At 42.9% G+C, this 19,968-nt stretch overlaps 1 protein-coding gene across 4 annotated transcripts in view; it reads right to left on the bottom strand.

Moving 5' to 3' along the window:
• The window catches only part of LOC144683528 (chemokine-like protein TAFA-5), a 376,146-nt gene that overhangs the window by 336,818 nt on the left and 19,360 nt on the right, over nt 1-19,968 (bottom strand). For 2 of the 4 annotated variants that reach the window (XM_078546608.1, XM_078546606.1), the window contains exon 1: nt 15,395-15,837. The exons of 1 other annotated variant lie outside the window; for it this stretch is intronic. In XM_078546608.1, coding sequence (XP_078402734.1) covers nt 15,395-15,488 — 94 coding nt within the window. In that variant the 5' untranslated portion in view covers nt 15,489-15,837. Of the gene's footprint in view, nt 1-15,394; nt 15,838-19,968 lie in introns of those variants that run through there. One more of the 4 variants, XM_078546609.1, reaches the window with a different exon arrangement.

Genomic DNA, 19,968 nt, shown 5'->3' with positions numbered 1-19,968 from the left:
TCTGAAGCCAGTTAAAAGCCTGACGGCTGTTATATGACTACGGGGCAAGTCACCCAATTGGAAGTGGCCTCACCCCCTACAATTGCTCTGGGGGCAGTGACCACACATCCCACGTAAAATTCAGCTATATGTAATTTGGACTTGCATCTATTTTAACTGGTTCTGAAAAAAAAAAATTTGAACTTCAGTCTGTTAACCCATATTGAACTTATTGTTAAACGGAATGGTGATAATATAATAATTGAGGGAAAGTACAATTGGAGCTTCTCAGTTGGAGACTTTGAATTGTACATACGAGCATATCTGTCCAATTAAATGAGAAGAAAGTTTTCAATGACGTTGGTCCTGTTGAAGTTGGAGAGGCACACCAACAAGTGTACAGACAAAGTGGCATGAACCATATCCACTATATATGTTTGATCCACATATTACACAAACTGCATGAAACTTAACAATTTATGCAGTAATATAGATAAGTATACTTACTTACTAATGAAAGTAGATATTCCTCATTTCCACATGGTCTACTACAAACATAGATTAGAAAATCACAGCCAACTACCTTGCTGTAAGTGAGATGCTAGAAAATTTGCTTTATAATGTTCACTCTTCTCTCCTCACAGGTTCAGAAGAATCATGTGTCTAGCGCCAAGTAGCACAGGAATCCATGAATTCCACCACTTAAGCCCTGGAGGCTCATGACCTTTAGACAGTGATGTGCGAGACAGAGAAAGATTAGGTGAAGCACGTGACCTGAGAATTGAGGGGCCGAGCAGATGGGAATTAACAGGAGGTGAATTTGTTAATGGTGGAGGACTGGCATGCTGCATGATCCTTCTCAGTTGTATCCAAATATAGTCCTTACTGGACTTGCTTTTCAACAAAGCATGTTGCAACATATAGGAAGGGTTAAGTAATCCATTTCCTCCATGCAAGCCAGATCCACAAACACTGGGCTTTGGGAAGTAGAATGTATACATTGTCCCAAACAGTCATATCTGACATCAACTACTTGAAAAATGCATACAGGGAATCGCAATGGAGGGATTGTACGCTCAGAGTAATCAAGGGATCTTGTGAGGATCTTACCTCCAACAGCGGTGCATGTGCAGAGTCAGTGAGTGTGTGCCATCACAAAGCCCAACACAATGCCCAACTGAGTCAGGCACAGAAGACTGCTGGAACTAATGAACGAATGTAAGAGGAAGTAGCACATACAAATAGATAGTCAGTGGATAAGCAACAGTTACCATTACTGCTCCATCAACAATTTCCTTCAACTTCTCTATTCTTGAAGAATATTCATAAGTAGGAAATTTGGAGAAGAGATGAAAAGCTGTTTATCACTGGAAGTAAAATAACACATTCAGGTGTTTCTACTTGATAGGAAAAGCACATCCAATGAAAGATATTAAAATTATACCTTTTAAGTATATCTGGCACCTTCTTCAGAATAAGAACATTAATTGTCCAAAAGTAAAGCAAAACATACCCTTATTCAGGTCAGATCTTAGCAAAATTAAACAAGAAAAGCAATTAACATAGAAAATATCTTCAATAGATTGAAGTGGCAGCCAAGAAAGTTCATAAAAAAAACAGCTAAAGAGACCTTCATGCTTCTTTTAGCTGCACAGCATATTCTGCAGCTGTAGCCTACTGTACATTGCCGTGCTCCCAATCTTTGTGGCATCCTGGTATTCCTCATTCAGATACACGTACCCCCTTTTTCGATTCTAGGCATCTAACTTTGTTATGATGCATCTGCTGCCTGGTCCAGTTTGTTTTGTAAATAGGCTTTACAATTATGAAATAACTTTATAGGGTACATGTAGAGGAAATATTTCCACTTGTGGGGGGAGTCCAAAACTAGGAGTCAGAAATATAAGATAGCCACTAATAGATTCGATAGGGAATTCAAGAAGAGCTTCCTTATCCAGAGAGTAGAACTCGCTACCACAGGCACTTAAGGTGAATAGATAGATACATTTAAGGGAAAGCTAAAGAAATATGAGGAAGGAAGGTATAGAAAGTAATGCTGATAAAGTTAAATGAAGAGGGAGGCTTGTGGAGCATAAATGCCGACATTGACTGAATGGCCTGTTTCTGAGCTGTAAGTTCGATATAAATAGTACATCTCCTATATTCAGAGCTGCTGGCTGCCCTCTCCTTTAGTTGCTATTGAATTGTTGACATGGACTGGTACACTAATTCTTGGGAGGGACTTCAAATGAATAATATAATGTTTGAATTACGGACTCACAATTTTTTTCATTACCATTTTGCAATTCTTCATATTTTATTTCCTCAGAATGAACCTTGAAAAGGACTCAGATTCCTTGAACAGCTTTTATTTGGCCTTTACTAATTCATTTAGGCATCTTAAGACATGAGAAAGCACTATGAACAGACAATGATCAACCATTTTCCAGCATATAAAAACAGTAAAAAAAAATGAACACATTCAATAATGGATTAGTACAGTTTCCAACAGCAAATAAATACTGACAATAAGTAAATACCATAAGGCCAATGGGGATGCAAGAGGTTTAAAAATAACAATCATTCTCTTTCCACTTCCCGACTGTGGAAATATCAAAGTATCCTCTGGTCCCGCAGAGACAGGGGCAACCTTAAAACTCTCAGCAAGAAGTAGTAAAAAAGCATAGAGGTTGCAAATGCAACACTTATAGCAATTAGGTACGGTATCCTTTTAATATAAAAAAGGAAACTACACCAACGATGCCAATTTAGGTCTTGTACCCAAAATGTAACATTTAAACATTTACCCTAGCCTTACAATAAGGATCCAAAAGTCATTATTATCTAAAGAGATGAAGTGATGAGAAGACTGCTGGTTTATCCCTGTTGCTTTTAATTAGTGGAATACTCCAAACAGGATACTCTGCAGCAGATCAAGAATGCAACCCACCGCCATCTTCTCAAGGGCAACTATGAATGTGCAATAAATGCTGGCCTTGTCAGTGATGCCTATATCCCAAAAATGAATATCAAAAAATAAGCTGTTTCGACCTTGGTTTTAAAAATTTGAAATTTGGTTATTCAGGAGGCCAAATCTGAACATGAAACATATGTCAAAATATGGAAATTGCACTGCTGTCACCCATGATCCTTAGAGTTTAAGGATGCAGCTATACCACACCACTCATCTGAGATTGGCAGTAGTACATTGAGAAGCACAGTGGGAACATTAGTGCTATGCTATAGTTCGCACTCTGCCTAACAGGAGGTAACTCTGTAAATGTATGCTTACACGAGTGCACAAAGGTTTCCTCCCTTGCTGACTATTTTCTAATGTTCAAAGAATGCAGGCAGTAACATCCTCTTAACATTAAAACATCTCCTGAAGCTTATAATAAGCCAAGAGACAGAACAGGCCACCCGAGTACCTCTAAAACCTGGCTTTACCCCGAGCTATACTCCGCCAAGTGTGAAGCTCACCTCCTAAAAAAGGTCTCAAACTGCTGTGTACTCGGAGTCCGATTGGAGCCCAACTCATAATGCTACTTTTGCATCGCTGCACACCCAAAATTACTTTACATCAATATAAAAGCACCATAAATATGGTCTATAGCATGTACGGTCTATAGAATGCTTTCTTTGCTAAAGAACATGAATAAGAACCGCTGCCATTTTTGAGCTTTATTCCATGGACTACATGAGTGCTCTACTGTTGCAATGATCCACATGTGGCTACCAGAAGGTTGCATCATGCAGAGTAGGTTCTGTGACCAGCCAGAATAATATGGCTACAAAATGGAAAAATATATCACAAGTTCTGTACTGCCGTGGATTTTGCTGTAATAGTAAATTACTGATCATTTGATTCAGTGAAACCATTACTATTATAAGCTGGGAGTGTCAGCCTTGTTAGAGCCAGTGTGTGTGCATGCGTGCACCTGCGCGCACGCAAGATAATAAGCTAACACCCTTGCCCATGTCTATTTTAGTTGTGTAGAACAGGTATATACATATATTTTCATATAAGGAAAGATAACACAAGGAAGTAGTATTGGTGTATGATAAACAGATGGTCATGTGGTCATGGTTGAAGAAATGCTAGTTGGGTATAATCATGGGTAGCATAGCCACTGACTGTTAGAACAGACCTAAGAAGATGGGAGCTCAGGGGCAACTGTAACTCCGGTTTCTGAATTAAGTAACTATACCCAGTCTTTGGGGAGAATTTTCTCCCCATTGGGTTGGGCGGGAGCGGGCCCGCGATTAGCTATGCACCGCCATTTTACGTGGGTGGGCCAATTAAGGCCCACCCAGCATGACGTGCACCCGAAAGTGCTGAGCGCTCCCTGTGTGGGCAGGGAAGTAGGCTGAGTCGGGGCCTGCGCTCTTTCACACATGTGCGCGAAACAGGGCAGAAATCTCCCTGAGGCACAGAGCTACCTCAGGGAGATCAGTTTGAGTTTCAAAAATTTTAATAAAGAAAAAAATAATTTAGGACATGTCCCCTCATGTGAAAGTGTCTTTGAATTTCAATGAAAATATTTCACGTATAAATCATTCATGAAACCTTATCCCGCCCGTGGATGAGGTTTCATGAAAAATGCGAAAGCTACCTGGGCTCTTCACCTGCCCACCAACCTTAAGGTTGGACGGGCAGTTATGGTAAGTGGTTTAATTAGTTTTTAAATTGTCTTAATAGGCCTTTGACAGTTCGGTGGGCGCACAGCTGACTCCAGTGCGCACCCGCCGAACTGAAAATCGGAATGACGCGCGGTGACATTGGGACAGACGCCCAACATCACCGCGCGTCATTTTACACGTCGGGGAGCGGGCCCTGCCCCCGCTTGCCGAGCCGAAGATTCTGGCCTTTATCTTTGCAATACTGTTAATTGAGTTACCAAACTAAGCTGTTGTTATGAACTTGATTTTCTGGTGTTCACTTAGGGCTTTTACCATTCTTTTCCAAATTATACTTTCTCACCCAACTCACTCATACACTGACTGCCACACTTGCATAAATTAACTATACAACACCGTGATACAAAGTATATTAGCATGCATGCTATGTTTAACGGTGGCCTATGCTGTTCTGTTTCTATAAGCACATCCTAAGCACTTCAAACAATACAGAAGGGGTCAGTATACCTCACAGCATCTTGTGCCACTGCTCAAATCTGTCATAATTTTCTGCAAATGCATATCCACCCCTGGGGATCTAGATAGTCAATCTGAGGAGGGATCAATAGGTGAATCATGTATAAGGAGGAGCGTGCTGAAAGTGGCAGCAGAGGATCAGGAATCCTGAGACCAGTTCATGTCTTTCCTCACCTGCCAAGCCTAGAGATTTGAACTGCGCATAAAAGAACACTTTTAGATACCTAAGTAGCAAATCTTTTATGCAATTATATCACAAAAGCAGCCTGCAAAACTTGGCAGCAGCTGTGAAGGGGTCCATTAGTTGCATTTGCATATAACCACACTACCATAAAACAGTCGGGGGAGGGGGATATTTAAACAGGATAGCCCTCAAAAATGAGTGTGGGGATTACATTGTGCAGTTAATCATGACCATTCAGGCAGTACAGGCAGTACACCAACTTTGTGCTGTCTGCTCATTATAGTAACTTCTGCATACAACCAGCTCTGACCATGCTGTTCACTGGTTCACACATCAGCAGGGGGCCCAATATCATTAGTAACTTGCATTAAAAACAGCTAGTCTGCACTACTTAAAGAGGATTGGCAATGTAGTTGGAACAGGAGATGGAAGTCATTCTGCAACTGAATCTGACCAGGGAAATGAATGAAGAATGGCTGGCCACGGAAGAGAGCAGACAACTAAGATTTTTGTACGCTGCACTGGAAGTTTTGGTACAGGAGGTAGAAATTGAAGAGATATCCTCAACCCACAGGTGAGCAGGGGGGGGGGAATTCTCTCCCTTTCATGCAGGCTGGATGGGTGCGCAGCCGATCGCCACCCGCAATCGGTTGCATGCTGCCATTTTACGTGGGCGGGCCAATTAAGGCCCGCCCAGTGTGACACAGACCCAGAAGTGCTCAGCGCTCCCTGTGCAGGCAGTGGGAGGAGGGAGAGTCAGGACCTGCGCTCTTTTATACATGTGCGCGAAAGAGCGCAGAAATCTCCCTGCGGCACAGAGCTGCCTCAGGGAGTTTAATTTCATTGGGAAAACCTGAAAAAAAAATTTTGAAAAAAATTAATCGGACATTTCCCTCATGTGATGAGCTGGGACATGTCTGAATTTTATGAAAAATTTTTATTAAAGTTATAAAACCTTCATGAAATCTCAACCCGCCCGTGGATGAGGTTCCACGCAAAATGCGAAGGCCACCTGGCCTCTTCGCCTGCCCGCCAACCTTAAGGTTGGACGGGCAGCCCTGAGAATCAGTTTAATTAGTTAATTAACGGCCTTAACAGGCCTTTGACAGTTTGGCGGGCGCGCAGCCGACTCTGCTGCGTACCCGCCGAACTGAGGATCGGAATGACGCGCGGTGACATCAGGACGCACACCCAACATCACCACGCATCATTTTAAGCGTCGGCAAGCGGGGCCCACCCTCACACATTGACCAGAAGATTCAGGCCATGGTAAGGAGTGAGAATAAGTTGCCACTGAAGAGAATGCCCAATGTTTATCCCCAAGGATCTCGGTACGGAGCCACAAGAAGTTTAATGAACTCATATGAATGACTAAGGTCAATGAATGCATCTTCAAATGCCATGTCCCACTAACTGAACCACTAGACTCAGAAAGCTTTACCTTACCTGCACACGCACATCGCTGCTACAAGCATTACATTCACATCTCTCACATTGCACACACTAGCAGCTATTCAACCATAAGAGCCACCCAAACTTAGTGCACAACACTCACTGACACATTTCTTTCTCGCAGGAGTTGTTGGCGTAGAACTGGAGGCAGCAGGAACTGACTAGAGGGGGGAGGGATTCTCCTGCATATCCTAACCCCTTTGGAGGAAAACATGTTGGTCACTATAGAAAAGATTATTAAGAGGTAATGGCCACACGTGTTTGAATCTATTCAAGTCTGGGTGCAACTGATTTGTGCAGAAATGCTCAGCACCTGCTACACCACTCCCTGTAGACTTTTGAAACTTGAAATAATGATTGAAAGCTCCAAAAACATGTAGAATTGGAGCAAAAACCAGTAGAAATAAACCAGCAACCAAACTGTATGTAGTTGATGATCCCCTTAAATATCACTGGTGGAGATGTCCTGCGAGAGTTCAAGGGAGGGTGTAAGCTGGGAGGTGACGCCTCAAAATGTCGGCACTGGCATCAAATCAGCATTGCACACTGTTTGACATCATGATCTGCCTAATCTGCGCGCTTCCAGTGGACATTAGGTGCACGCACACTAAACCAATTACAAATATAGCATCCAGCTGACTTCGCACCTGTAGTGTAAGCTCTGGCTATAGATGCCATCGTGGAACCAAAGAGGCCTCATAGCTCCCAAAAAATGGGCATCACTGAACTGAATTTCAATGGCAGCATCTTCAAGGCTATTTACAGTGGATCTGTCAATAGCAAATACTCTGAGGGTATTTCTTTCTTTTCACATTTTCTCTCTTGAAAGTTGTACTGTTACGTAGAGTTGCATAGAGGATTTAGACTCCAATCCTGGACCTTTTTTTTGCAGCTTCTAACATATTGGAGATTGAATGGAAAAGCCATATTGCTGCCCTCAGGATTTTCTCCAACATGGATCAATAAGTGTGCAGAGGGAGTGCCCAACAGCAGCAGCAATGTGGCTGGAATAAAAATAGTCAAGAAAACACAATGTCACATCAAGCTTACAACATTCCCTCCACCACAAACAACATGTAAACCACTAGAAAGTGACAAGAGTTGGTCAGTTATTGTAGCATTGAACTCATTGCAGGTCAATACACAGGAGGTACAGGGTCATGCCATCTGTAGAGTATATGCTGACAGATATCAGCCAGCTATTTCACTGGGGAAACACCCAGAGAGAGCAAAAAGACAAATTTCAGATGACACTCAACTATAGTCTCACCAAGAACCACCACCAGACAATAAACGTTAATGGCACAAATAGCAATTACTTGGATGAAATTAATTTTTTTTTACACTTTGTATATATAAATTTTGCCAGAGAGCTGACTCTTGATGCAGTGGATTAAGGTACGAGTAGGTAAAAGAATGAACATTCATGACAGCTCAGTTATCAGAGAGGCCAATATTGGGACTTACATATTGGGTTATTCCATTGTGCACGTATAGACAGCACTGCTGGTGATCAGCAAGTTAGCTGAATGGGCCATCCATTAGAGATTGCAGTACAACTTAACCTGCATTATTCTCTGTTGTCATGCTCCACCATCAGCTGCTATTGCTCCATGGCAAAAACTCACCATGAGACAAAAATTGTGCAATATGTAACTGACTATTATCTTTGAGATATTGGTGATGACCTGCTACGATAGTCGCTTGGTTGATGTAGACATATTTCAGTATGCCAATTGTATGTTCCTCAAATATTTGTATGACTGTATGTGCCTTATCAATCAGATCATGAACTGGGTCTGAAGAGATACCTATAGTCACTTAGCAGCCATCTGTTCCATCTGCTTTAATAACACAGGCATGGTACATTGCCTTAAAATACATGAATCATGAATGCTGCCAGGAAAACTGACATTCAATTGCATGATTTAGTGCAGATTGGCACATATTAAATACACATTGTAGGAAAGGCTCTTTGCTCATGAAGGATTCAGTGTAGAGAACTGGAGAACCATAATTCCTTCAATAAATGCCCTACACTAGTGCCCACATATGCTGCTGCCAGCTATCAGTAGGGAAAGTTATGATTGATGTGGCCATGATGAGCAACGCAAATGTAAAAAGGAGGAAAGTACCTAGGGTTCTGGAAATCTGAAATAAAAACAGAAATCCTGAAAATATTCAGCAGGTCTGGCAGCATCGGTGCAGAGAGAGAACCAGTTAATATTTCAGGTCAGTGACCTTTCCTCAGAACTTAGAGATGTAACAGATTTCAAAGCATGGCAGGGAAAGTGCTGGGGGAAGTTGGGGGTGAAGGGTGGGGGAGGAGAGGAAAGCATTTGATTATGCAGTTTAAAATACAGCTCCTAGAAATAGAAAACACAAGCAAAAAACAAAAGAAAACAAGGAAACAGAAACAAATGCAGAAAAAAAAACAGAAACAAAAAAAAAACCGAGAAAAACTTGACACCTTCCTGATTCGAATCTTTTAAAAACTAGGAAATGGTTTCCCATCATCGCCAACTTTATGTGGACCAGGGCAGTGTACAGGAGAAGTCTTGCCATTGGATGATTCATTTTTCTCCCTAATCTATGTGTGAGAGTAGTGTAGTGCCGACATAAAGTCAAAGAAGAAGAATATGCTCACCATAGGCTGGGTACCTGTCATTTATAAGGGGTTACGCATCAGATTTCCCAGTCTGCAAGTGCACATTGTGTGTTGGCAGGTTCCCACCTGGAAATTGGCGTTTGTAAAATGTTTTCTTAAAGCATTTGCTCTCATCATGCAGTTATGACTGGTTACACTTAGTTATGCTTGGCTTGTGATTCTTTAAAAAAACTGGAATAAAAATAACCAGATCACAAATCATTATACCACAGATTTTCATTCAGTAATTCAATCCAGACAAAAAGAGAACAGTTAACACAACATATACTTGAGGCAAAAAGTCTAAAATATATCTCAAGGCCAACATTATTAGGAAATTGACTATATTTAATATGCTAAGTATATGTTCACAGAATATTGTGGACCAGAGTTTTTGTTTGTTTACATTAGTCAAAACCAACACAATCCAGGTGGATTTAGCCAAACTAGCGCAAACGATTGGCGAATTTAAAACACAAGTGAGTTACACACACAACCACATATTTGTGTTTGCCATGATATTTTAAATTGTACAAGATTCAATTTGCTGGAATGCTCTGCCCACACTCCCCAGGCAGAATTGCAAGATTTCACTGGAAGGCCCTTCAAATTGGATTATCTTTGGTGCAAAGGAGCTAGTAAGTACATTTTAAAAGCTTTTGCATATCAAAATATTTAATTGACTAAGAAATTGACTAATGTACACCAATAAAACTATTTGATAGCACTTGATGATCATGTACAGTAATTTTAAATCACTCACAGGCAGTGGAATATATTTACTTTGGTGATAAACCCATTTTTCAGCAACAATAAAACTCCAGCATTCTTCAACACATTAAGCGATACATCTTAAAGGGAAGAAAATAAACATTTACATTCCATCATGCTGCCCAATTGCACTGGTTCATGGAACATTTTGTTTGATTATGCAAACTGTGATTGCTAATATATATAAATATGAATAAGAAAATTAATGTCAGAAATAAGAACAGAAGTAATGGAGAACAAATTTTACATAAATGGTAGTAGGCTTGTAGCTATTGCAGCGAACAGCATAATTGGGTTCAGGAAACAATCATGATTCTGAAGGAAGAAGTTGGTTTGAAGATTTATGAAAAAAAGAAATGGTCTTGCTCGATTTCCCACTCCTAAAAAATATAATGACCCAAATCAGCATGAAGCTGTTAACCTATGCTAAATATTGTGACCACCAAAAACAAGCGATAACATTTTCAAAACATTCCTTGAATAACAGCAGCTGGGAGAAATAGTCATGGCTAGAACTATAATATATTCATGATCCTTAAATGCCATTGGTAAGTTACTAAGGAAACAGTTGGCCCATCACTGGTATGATAAAAATCATTGCACAAAATTGGCCACAGAAGTTCAATATAACTGGTCTATTAAGTGTATTGTTTCTTTCTATCCTTTACTGTATCTTGTAGTCAGCCAAGCTCAAACACTAATGAATCTTTAGTTTGGGGCACATCAGTGGCGTCGCTGTCATATTTCTTCCTACATCCACTTTAGCCTTTCTAGGTCACAGAACAACTGTGGCCAGACGACTCATAGTTGCCTAATCCCAGACCCCCACATTCTCCATCAATACTGCTCTGACCTGAATGCTAGAAAGTAAATGAGGGCATAAAAAGATTACTCTTATTCAGTGAAATAAAAGCTGTTGAAAATTTTTAGAAACATTGCTGCAAAACTCATTCAATTTTTTGGCTTATGTAACCTTGATCATTCTTTTACTAATAACCTGTGGGTGTTAGTAATAATTACAATTTCCAGTGACAATTAACAGCCGTGAGATCAAAATGAGAGTTCAACTGAGTTGTCTCTCAGATCCTCCTTCAGAACTGAAGTTTTTCCTCATTCTGATGAAATTTGCGTAAGGAATATTCCTCACAGAAAACCTTATTGCTTCAAAACTGTTGCTGGTGCAATGAAAGCTTTGGTTAAAGAAGGGATACACACATCCCTTCATTACAGTACTTTGGAACTATTTTCTTAAATGTGAAAAAAATGGACTGGAGCTTTTTTTTTCTAAAGATTTAAGATTCTCATGCTCATTTAATCCACATTGCCTGCAGCTGCTTTACATTTCCAAAGCGAAATACTCTGCAGAGTACTAAACTGTTCTCTAGTATTTTCCCAACAAGTACAATTTACTCCGGGCGAAAAAATACTCAAATTTGTCAGTGAATCCCAACCTAAAACTTCATGGTCTACACCACATCATTTATTTCTGAATAAGCACAAATACCACCCTTTAGAATAAATAGAAAATCACAGACTCATTATGGCATGATTGATGTTTTTTCTTCTCACTCAAAATACTGCACTGGGCAGGAACTTGCAGTAAGTAAAGGCTATTTCCTTAGAAAATTCCAAGAAATGAACGCATTCTGTGTAAAGGAGTTATCTAATAACTGCATTTTCCCTACATTTCTATCCCATTGCAAAAGCAGCTCACTTGTGGATTTATTTGATTATTCCCTTTTAAATAGATGTTGTTGTTTATTTTCCCCCCAAGTTTCCTGTTTCATCAGGAAGGGCAGAATGGTGCAAGACTTTTGATTAGGTGACATCAACTCTAATTCACGAGCACAGCCTGCAAGAGGAAAAATTCAATACAGTGAGACCATACCCTCCCCAGTCCTGCCCAATCAAGATCATTTGCCTCCATCCTCCCCCACCCTGATCACAGACAGCTCTATGGAAAGAGTCCACTCAACTCCATCCTTCATAGGAATATTCTGCTGTTACAGTAGGCAGTATCTACGGGTTCTACGGACCTACTTAGGAACAGATAAAACTTCCTTCAGCCACAACAAACAAATCAGTCAAAACTGCAGTCCAGACTCACAACTCTTTATTGTTCAAGTTACTGATTGTCATGTGCACATTTTATAGTGTTCTGTCAAGTGATTACAAATACAGAACTTCATTATAATCTTTATTTCATTGAAAGCATTGCATTAGTCCAGCATAACAGCATGAAGCTAAAAACACAGGCCAAGCATCAGACTCTAGGTATTATTTCAGCCGTCCTTGAAAATGTCTTTCAGTAGCTCAGGAATATGCAGTCACAGTCGACTGTGCCACAAACTGGATTTCTAATCAACCTTTACAAACATTGCATTAAAAGGGAATTCACAGTCCTTTAGTCTCCAGGAGCATGGCATATCACTGGGTTTGGCATTTGTTCCACAAATGAAACTCTGGATTACATGTTTGAGGCTGCACGTTTCAGTCCCATCAGTTAACACTTAGTGAATTTCTGATCTCACTGGAGGCTATCTAGGGCAGTGCTTACTGAGGTGCAATGGTTACCTTGGTTGAGAAGAGTAAAATTAGACAATCAAACCACACTGCTTTTGTGCACCCTCTACTGATCAGTTCAGAGCTGCATTACAAGAAGCCTAAGCAGGTTGTTGCAGGCACTCTCCATAGAAGAGAGATGTATGGCATGGATGAACTTGGGAAACAGTGTCAGCCATTGCATTCTCTTTCTGCTGTTGTTTGCATGCAAAACATTTAGCAGCAATAATGTGTACATGTCAAACATGTTTATACTTTTGCACAGCACAGATGCATCATATTGAGAAAGTAAGCTTTGTAAGATTTGTAAGGTTTAGCTAGGAATCTCTCAGACGGACAGGTACTTATCCAATCGGGAAGCATACCTGCTAAGATAAAAAGCAAAATACTGTGGATACTGGAAATCTGAAATAAAAACAGAAAATGCTGGAAAAGCTCAGCAGGTCTAGCAGCATTTGTGGAGTGAGAAACAGAGTTAAAATTTCGCGTCCGTATGACTCATCCTCAGAGCTAAAGAGAAGTAGATTTATACTGTTTAAGAGGGGATGGAGCAGGTGAAGCAAAATAGAAGGTCAGGGATCGTGAAAGCTCAGGAGAGATTTACAAAGATGTCATGGACACGAGACAAAGGGGGTGTCAATGGTATTGTTAAAGACTAAAGAGGGTGGTGGTAGTGATAGCAAAATGTGTTAATAGCAGAAGGGTCAGTGCTCTGTGAAAGCACAACATGGAAACAACTGACATGAATAAATAAATAAAAATTAAAGAAAATAAATAAATGATGCTGCCAGATCCAAGTTTTTCCAACATTTTCTGTTTTGATTGCATACCTGCTAATTTCATTCCATCTAAGTCCATATCACTGAACCATTCTTTAATTTATATTCACACTGGTCATACATTTAGGTAGGATTTGTGACTTTGAACTTTGTTTTAAATTCCCTATCCCATAATTCAGAAGTCTGAGGGGATAGTTATGAAGTTATTTTTTTGCCCTTGTGAAAGGCAATCTGTTTTAGCTCACTGACTGAGTAAACTGCATTTTATCCTTGACTCCACTTCATTATATGTTGTAACACACGGCAGGGAATAAATACATTTCAATCTCATCCAGCAATTTCCGTATGAAATGTTTCAAGACCGAATTGAAATGGTGACAACCCAAAATTCCTTGCATATTATTGCCCATGCTTGAAACTTTGAACAAAACAGCCCTTCTCAACTATATCCCTGTCAACACCACCTGAGTTTTAGAAATTGGAATCGAGAGTTCCAACTGCAGCAGATTCTTTAAAAAAATAAACAGGGCCAAATGGGCAAGTAAAACTATGAGGGTCTGGGAATGCTCAGCAGGTCATGCAGCAACTGTAGAGAGAGAAAACAGGGTTAACGATCCTTGGCCACTCCTCAGGACAGAACATGAGTTCTGAGCGAAAGGTCATCGACCTGAAATGTTTACCGCTCCCAGCATTTTCTGCCTTTAAATCTGATCTCCCAGCATCCGCAGTATTTTGCTTTTGTATGAAGATCTGCAAAAGGCACCATGATTACTTAACCTCGCACCCCTTTCGAATGGAGTGCAGAGCCGCGTGTTCATTCACAGGGCATGAGCAACTCTTGCATATTTATGTATCGGCTTCGAGTGCCAGGGTTTGCTGTTCAATGTTAAGTTCGCTGTTGAGAGCCTCGAGCGCCCCCAGGCACCTTCTATCGGCAATCTATGTATCCAAAAAGTAATAAACGCGAAAATGACTCTCAGCAAATTATGCTTCCGCGATAACTTTGTCATTCTCATGCTGGTCATTTACGCAAACTGTGAGGATCAGTCCTCTCTGCAAACTGCTCCCGTGCAGCAGCCCGACTGGGTGCATTGAGAAGTCTGCTCCAACCCTCCCTGAGATTGCATTCAGAAGCTAAAGCTCGGTCACCTTCTTATTTACCAGTCATTTTCAAATCCTGGGGCACAAGTTGGCAGACACAAGAATAGGGAAATTGATTCGTGCCTCGGGTGGTGTGCGACCCAGGATTCAACGCTGCTGGCTTTTGAAACTCTGGAGCTATTCCTTTCCAGGAAGAAACAGACGAGGAGTTCAGTCATCTCCAGCAGTTAATTTCTCTCGCCCTGTTTAACGTTCACTAGAAGCCGCGCGAAATTAAATACGCTGGCACTTTTATCACTGTAGATAAACGCACATACATCATCGCAAGGTTAAATTCGCTGGAATACCTGTGTGTGTGTGTGTGTGAATGTGTGTTTACATACATATACAATATAAGCACCATGTACACCAAATGCAGTCATGCCCATTTACGCGAGAGAGAATGCGTACATATTTACTGTAATTACGCAGGCCTGTATAGGTGTCTAAGCTTGTTTCTAAGGCAGAGATGTACATTCATCACAGTAAGCACAGCCGCTACGTATATGTCCTGCTCCTTATGTAAGCTCCGTGCCCAACATAACAGGGCGAAACAAGTATGTGGAGTAAAGACATTTGAAATGTTGGGAGGTACAGAATGAAAAGCAGAATGTCACCGGTAGCAAAGCCCTCCAGTATTTAGCACTTTAACTTTATCAGGTTACCTTTAAGGAAAGCTGTGACAGAATATTGCAGTGCTATTTATCACGATAGGCGCCGATTTACCTTCTTTGACTAAGTGCGAGTAGATGATCCAGACGAGGAGGCAGCAAAGTGCTGTCCCTGCCCCAGTGCAAAGCCCTCTCCAGCCGGGCAACATGTTCGGATCCCCCAGCTTCGGAGCTCAGCTTCTGTGCGCCTGACCCACACCAGGACCACACATGTAGATCTCGCTCCACATCCAAGCCCCAGAAGTCGGCTAGCGATTTCCAAAAAAAAATAAAAATAAAAAGACACTATCCAAAAACAAGGCACCTGTGTAAATCTCCAGCCTGGACTGTCAACGATCGCGCGAATCCACTTAGCATACACCCCGAGATCCACACGGCGGGATGTGCATCTGGGTTATAAAAGCCCCGATCGCTGCCCTTTATCATCCTCTTCCACGCTATAAGAACCACATACTGCTTGATCCCTGCAGCAACGAGGTCTCCCAACTGCAGCTAGTCACTGCTTGGCAGCGTCTATTGATCGCCTGTTGTAATTATCCAGATATGCAACAGCGCGTAATTAACCCTGCCTGTGCTGCGCTCGGCCCATAAATAAGTCAAGGGTGTTTAATTTACTACACAAAATAAAAACAGAATTACCTGGAAAAACTCAGCAAGTCTGGCAGCATCGGCGGAGAAGAAATCAGTCAACGTTTCGAGCCCTCATGGCCCTTCAGCAGAACTGAAGCATAGTTTCAACAAGGGAGAAATATAAATTGGTTTAAGGTGGGTGGGGGGGAAGAGACACATTGAGGGTGTGGTGTGAGCAGATAATCAAAAGATGTCAGAGACAAAAGGGTCAAAGAGGTGTTGAAGGTGGTGGTCTTTGTCTGAGAAAAGTGCTAATTAAGAATGCAAGACAGGATATTCAAAGTACAGCTCTAGTGGGGGTGGGGTGGAAAGACTAAAGGTTTTAGTTTTAGATTTAAAAATAATGGAAATAGGTGGGGAAAGAAGAATCTATATAAATTATTGAAAAAAAAGGCGGGTGGGGGGGGGAAAAGAAACGGGGTGGGGATGGGGGGAGGGGGAGTTTAAGATCTAAAGTTGTTGAATTCAATATTCAGCCCAGAAGGCTGTAAAGTGCCTAGTCGGAAGATGAGGTGCTGTTCCTCCAGTTTGCGTTGGGCTTCACTGGAACAATGCAGCAAGCCAAGGACAGACATGTGGGCAAGAGAACAGGGTGGAGTGTTAAAATGGCAAGCGACAGGGAGGTTTGGGTCTTTCTTGCGGACAGACCGCAGGTGTTCCGCAAAACGGTCGCCCAGTTTGCGTTTGGTCTCTCCAATGTAGAGGAGACCGCATTGGGAGCAACGAATGCAGTAGACTAAGTTAGGGGAAATGCAAGTGAAATGCTGCTTCACTTGAAAGGAGTGTTTGGGCCCTTGGACGGTGAGGAGAGAGGAAGTGAAGGGGCAGGTGTTGCATCTTCTGCGTGGGCATGGGGAGGTGCCATAAGTGGGGGTTGAGGAGTAGGGGGTGATGGAGGAGTGGACCAGGGTGTCCCGGAGGGAACGATCCCTACGGAATGCTGTCAAGGGGGGTGAAGGGAAGATGTGTTTGGTGGTGGCATCATGCTGGAGTTGGCGGAAATGGCGGAGGATGATCCTTTGAATGCGGAGGCTGGTGGGGTGATAAGTGAGGACAAGGGGGACCCTATCATGTTTCTGGGAAGGAGGAGAAGGCGTGAGGGAGGATGCGCGGGATATGGGCCGGACACGGTTGAGGGCCCTGTCAACGACCGTGGATGGAAAACCTCGGTTAAGGAAGAAGGAGGACATGTCCGAGGAGCTGTTTTTGAAGGTAGCGTCATCAGAACAGATGCGACGGAGGCGAAGGAACTGAGAGAATGGGATGGAGTCTTTACAGGAAGCGGGGTGTGAGGAGCTGTAGTCGAGGTAGCTGTGGGAGTCGGTAGGCTTGTAATGGATATTGGTGGACAGTCTATCATCAGAAATTGAGACAGAGAGGTCAAGGAAGGGAAGAGAAGTGTCAGAGATGGACCATGTGAAGATGATGGAGGGGTGGAGATTGGAAGCAAAATTAATAAATTGTTCCAGGTCCCGACGAGAGCATGAAGCAGCACCGAAGTAATCATCGATGTACCGGAGAAAGAGTTGTGGGAGGGGACCGGAGTAGGACTGGAACAAGGAATGTTCCACATACCCCATAAAGAGACAGGCATAGCTGGGGCCCATGCGGGTACCCATAGCCACACCTTTTATTTGGAGGAAGTGAGAGGAGTTAAAGGAGAAATTGTTCAGTGTGAGAACAAGTTCAGCCAGACGGAGGAGAGTAGTGGTGGATGGGGATTGTTGGGGCCTCTGTTCAAGGAAGAAGCTAAGGGCCCTCAGACCATCCTGGTGGGGGATGGAGGTGTAGAGGGATTGGACATCCATGGTGAAGAGGAAGCGGTTGGGGCCAGGGAACTGGAAATTGTTGATGTGACGTAAGGTGTCAGAGGAATCACGGATGTAGGTGGGAAGGGACTGGACAAGGGGAGAGAGAAGGGAGTCAAGATAACGAGAAATGAGTTCCGTGGGGCAGGAACAGGCTGACACGATCGGTCTGCCAGGACAGTTCTGTTTGTGGATTTTGGGTAGGAGGTAGAAGCGGGCCGTCCGAGGTTGGGCGACTATCAAGTTGGAAGCTGTGGGAGGAAGATCTCCAGAGGAGATGAGGTCAGTGACAGTCCTGGAAACAATGGCTTGATGTTCTGTGGTGGGGTCATGGTCCAGGGAGAGGTAGGAGGAAACGTCTGCGAGTTGACGCTCAGCCTCCGCGAGGTAGAGGTCAATGCGCCAGACAACAACAGTACCACCCTTGTCAGCGGGTTTGATGACAATGTTGGGGTTGGACCTGAGAGAACGGAGTGCAGTGAGTTCAGAGAGAGACAGATTAGAATGGGTGAGAGGAGCAGAGAAATTGAGACGGCTAATGTCACGCCGACAGTTCTCAATGAAAAGATCAAGAGAAGGTAAGAATCCAGAGGGAGGGGTCCAAGTGGAGGGAGAATATTGGAGGTGGGTAAAAGGATCCGTTGAACGGGGAGAGGACTCCTGCCCAAAGAAGTGAGCACGGAGACGAAGACGGCGGAAGAAGAGTTCAGCATCATGCCGAGCCCGAAATTCATTGAGATGAGGGCGTAAGGGTATGAAACTAAGTCCTTTGCTGAGCACTGAACGTTCAGCATCGGAGAGGGGAAGGTCAGGGGGTATAGTGAATACGCGGCTGGGGCTGGGATTGGAAGATGGGGTGAGGACGGAGGGACAAGCAGGGGTGGAGGGTCCCCGATGGGTGTTGGAGTCGATGAGTTGTTGGAGCTTGCGTTCCTTAGCACTTGAGAGAAAGAGAAAAAGTTTCTTGTTGAGGCGACGGATGAGGCGAAGAATAAAATGAAACTGGGGGCACGCGCAGCTTTGAAAAAGGGTGCGGCGGTGCTGCTGGAGGGAGAGGTCAAGTGTGTTCATATGGCGGCGCATGGCACTGAGTGTGGATCTCAGAATGCGACGGGAACAGCAGTCCGAGAAACGTTTTATGTCCCGGAGATACCTGTAATCCTGGGTGGGTTCGAAACAAGAGGGATGGAATTTCAGTTGAAATCCACGTGGGGTGAGTCGGAGACGGAGACAGTCACTGAGAAAGGAGATATGGCTGTGAAAGCGGGTTTTAGTAAACACCTTGTCAAACACCAGGAGAGAAATGGAAAGCAATGAAGGTGAGCAGGGCAGAAGAGACAGTCGGAAATCCTGTCGGAGGACAGAACCATACTTCTTCCAAGAGGGCATTTTTTTGAAGAGAGGTGGCAGTCAATCAAACACAAAGATAAAAACAAAAAGCTAAAAGCTACTGCGGATGCTGGAAATCCAAAACAAAATAAAAACAGAATTACCTGGAAAAACTCAGCAAGTCTGGCAGCATCGGCGGAGAAGAAATCAGTCAACGTTTCGAGCCCTCATGGCCCTTCAGCAGAACTGAAGCATAGTTTCAACAAGGGAGAAATATAAATTGGTTTAAGGTGGGTGGGGGGGAAGAGACACATTGAGGGTGTGGTGTGAGCAGATAATCAAAAGATGTCAGAGACAAAAGGGTCAAAGAGGTGTTGAAGGTGGTGGTCTTTGTCTGAGAAAAGTGCTAATTAAGAATGCAAGACAGGATATTCAAAGTACAGCTCTAGTGGGGGTGGGGTGGAAAGACTAAAGGTTTTAGTTTTAGATTTAAAAATAATGGAAATAGGTGGGGAAAGAAGAATCTATATAAATTATTGAAAAAAAAGGCGGGTGGGGGGGGGAAAAGAAACGGGGTGGGGATGGGGGGAGGGGGAGTTTAAGATCTAAAGTTGTTGAATTCAATATTCAGCCCAGAAGGCTGTAAAGTGCCTAGTCGGAAGATGAGGTGCTGTTCCTCCAGTTTGCGTTGGGCTTCACTGGAACAATGCAGCAAGCCAAGGACAGACATGTGGGCAAGAGAACAGGGTGGAGTGTTAAAATGGCAAGCGACAGGGAGGTTTGGGTCTTTCTTGCGGACAGACCGCAGGTGTTCCGCAAAACGGTCGCCCAGTTTGCGATTCGGTTCTCTCCAATGTAGAGG

Source organism: Cetorhinus maximus, chromosome 8 (genome assembly GCF_964194155.1).
Source record: "Cetorhinus maximus chromosome 8, sCetMax3.hap1.1, whole genome shotgun sequence".
NCBI classification, from domain to species: domain Eukaryota; kingdom Metazoa; phylum Chordata; class Chondrichthyes; order Lamniformes; family Cetorhinidae; genus Cetorhinus; species Cetorhinus maximus.
Note: the sequence above shows the minus strand (reverse complement) of the source record. Positions and strands in the feature narration are given on the sequence as shown.